Below are 3,080 nucleotides of genomic sequence, written 5' to 3'. Positions count from 1 at the left end.
CTTCCAGATTGGCCTGTGTTAACAAGCCGTTTTGTTGTTGTTGTTGTTGTTGTTGTTATTGTTTTTGTTTTTGTTTTTTTTTCAGAGTGGATCCAACATCAGATGTTCTCCCTGGGGTAGCTCAGCTTTGTACATCATGAGGTCCCTTCTCTTACCTGCTGCAGTGATTCTGTGACTGACCATTTCAGTCACAGCAACACAATGAGGTAAGGCATGAATCCTTCCAGGAGTCCCATTCTGTATGTGCCATTGCCTAGGGAACCAGTGTCCCTGAACATTGTAACAAATATCCCCAGTCATTAGTAACAAATAATTTGACTAACAACGAAATAAATTATACTTAAAAGCAAACATAGTAAATACTCAAAAGCCATCACTTCCTAATTTGGTCACTACATTTAACATCTATGCTTTTGTTTGTATGCACGATGTGTGTGCATGAGTGTCTGTGTGTATATGGCGTGTTTACATGTGTGTATAATACAGGTATGTGTGAGGAGGCATGTGCATGGCATGACACATTAGTGGAAGGGAGAGGACCAGCTCTGCTTTGGTCCTCGTCTTCCATCTTGTTTAAAGCAGGGTCTCTCTAGGCTGTCTGCAGATTCACTGCATATGCAGTGCAGCTGGCTCAGAAGCATCCAAGGATCCACCTGTCTGGATTTCAGAGTCCTACAAGAGCCTGGGATTAGAGTCATACCCAACTTCATGTGGTTTCTAGAGATTCAAACCTCAGGTCCTTCCTCACACTCCTGCAAACACTCCGCCCACCAAACAATCTCCTGAGGCCAGGAGTAGGGCAAAGGGGTCATTGGCAAAGAAACTTCTAGAATCAGCGTCTCTGGGTTTGAACTGGGATGTAAACTATTAATGTTGGTGCCTCCAGGGTGTCAGTGTAGTCTCAGCACTTACTAGATGTTCTGCTGTGAGATGCAGAGGACAGGGGTGGGGAGCTGTGGATAAGGATGTGGGGCTGAAGGTAACCCTTTCTCTCTCTCTCTCTCTCTCTCTCTCTCTCTCTCTCTCTCTCTCTCTCTCGTGTGTGTGTGTGTGTGTGTGTGTGTGTGTGCATGTGTGTATGTGTGTAGGAGTAGGAGAGACTGAAGATGGTATTTCAGGACCAACCTAGTAGACACAAAGTCCTATAAATAATTCTTGGTTGATGGTCACACGACCACAGCCTACACTAGCATTTTCTGTACCTTTAATAGAATTTAGTGTAACTATAATTTGTTATCTTGTTGTTTTTTTTTTTTTAATTTTGTTATTCACCCCCAGTCTGTGCTTATGGAAGTAGGTTACCCAAACAGTTCCTTATGCTTGTTAGTCTTTGCCAACCTGACACAAGCCTGAACATACTGGGGAAGAAGGAATCTCAGCTGAGGAACTTGCTTCCATGAGATTGCCCTGTGGGCACTCCTGTGGGCCTATTGAGACAGGGTGGCTCAGCCCACTGTGGACAGTGGCAAGTTTGGGTGGGTGTGCTTGGACATGATTAAAAACACGAGCTGAACAAAACCAAGGAAAGAAAGCCAGTAAGCAGCGGTCCTCCACAGCCCCCGCCTTAAATCCCTGCCTATAAGCTAAAAACTAAACCTTTGCCTCCCCAAGTTGCTTTTAGTTACTATTTTATTGGAAAAACAGAGAAGCAAAGTATAAAGCACTCCTATACACTGTCCCCTCACTTGTCCTTCCTTTCTTCCTTCTTAAAGCAGACCACAAAAGGGAGACCCGAAGAACAGCAGCACAGTGACTGAGTTCATCCTCGTGGGCTTTGAGCAGAGCTCCCCTTCCACACGGGCATTGCTCTTCACCCTCTTCCTGGCTCTCTACAGCCTCGCCATGGCCATGAATGGCCTCATCATCTTCATCACATGGACTGACCCCAGGCTCAACAGCCCCATGTACTTCTTCCTTGGACACCTGTCTTTCCTGGACATCTGCTTCATCACCACCACCATCCCGCAGATGTTGGTCCATCTGGTGACCAAGAACCANACTGTCTCCTTTGNCTCNTGNNTGACNCAGATGTACNTNGTNTTTNNNGTGGGTGTGGCCGAGTGCATCCTCTTGGCTTTCATGGCCTATGACCGTTATGTTGCCATCTGCCACCCACTGAACTATGCCCAGATCATGAGCCAGAAGGTGTGTGTCAGGCTGGTGTGTTCTTCCTGGATCTTTGGCATGCTCAACGGCATCCTTCTTGATTACATGACATTCCGAGGTCCGTTCTGCAGAGAAAATCACATAGAGAACTTCTTCTGTGAGGCTCCCATAGTGATTGCCCTCTCCTGTGGGGACCCTGAGTTCAGTCTGAAGGTGATCTTTATGGATGCCATTGTGGTGTTGCTCAGTCCCATGGTGCTCATCATCACCTCCTATGCCCGCATCCTGGCCTCCATCCTACGCAAGGCCTCCTCCTCAGGGAGGGGGAAGACATTCTCCACGTGTGCCTCCCACCTGACTGTGGTCGTCTTTTTCTACACCTCAGCCATGTTCTCTTACATGAATCCCCGCAGTACACATGGGCCTGACAAAGACAAACCTTTCTCCCTCCTCTACACCATCATCACCCCCATGTGTAACCCCGTAATCTACAGTTTCCGCAACAAGGAAATGAAGGGGGCCATGGGGCGGGCTCTTGGGAGAGGCAGCCTGGCTCAGGCAGAGTCTGTCTAGCTTGAAATTCCCTAAACGAATTCAACCTACTGGAAATAGAAGCTTATCCCCTTTTCTAGCCTTCATTCCCAATGCTGGAGGGCTCCAAGAAAGACATTCATGTCTTCCTTGACATCAGCCTCAGGCCTTTAAGTAATTTCTCCTGATGTCTAAGGCTCATATCTTGAGTTGGCTTCCAGCAAAAACTGAACCTCTCTGATTTCTCTTGGTAATCTGTTTTCATGATTGGAGGGACAAAGTCGATATTATAGGGCTTATGTCACTGAGAAGAGTCAGGCGTGCTTTACAAGATAAGTCAATTAGCATAGGCTTAGTTAGGGTTCTATTCCTGTAAAGAGACACCGTGACCACTGTGACTCTTACAAAGGAAAACATTTAACTAGGGCTGGGTTACGATTCAG

The 3,080-nt window shown here is 46.8% G+C and overlaps 1 protein-coding gene across 1 annotated transcript; it reads left to right on the top strand.

Annotated features, from left to right (window-relative positions):
- Positions 1 to 201: 201 nt before the first annotated feature.
- On the top strand, positions 202 to 2,679 carry LOC110334556 (olfactory receptor 10AD1-like). Its single transcript, XM_021216283.1, has 2 exons — positions 202 to 206; positions 1,713 to 2,679. Exons 1-2 carry the CDS (start codon positions 202 to 204, stop codon positions 2,677 to 2,679), a joined length of 972 nt encoding a protein of 323 aa, XP_021071942.1.
- The last annotated feature ends 401 nt before the right edge of the window (positions 2,680 to 3,080 follow it).

The sequence above is a fragment of the Mus pahari genome, chromosome 17 (assembly GCF_900095145.1).
Source record: "Mus pahari chromosome 17, PAHARI_EIJ_v1.1, whole genome shotgun sequence".
Lineage (NCBI taxonomy): Eukaryota > Metazoa > Chordata > Mammalia > Rodentia > Muridae > Mus > Mus pahari.
Note: the sequence above shows the minus strand (reverse complement) of the source record. Positions and strands in the feature narration are given on the sequence as shown.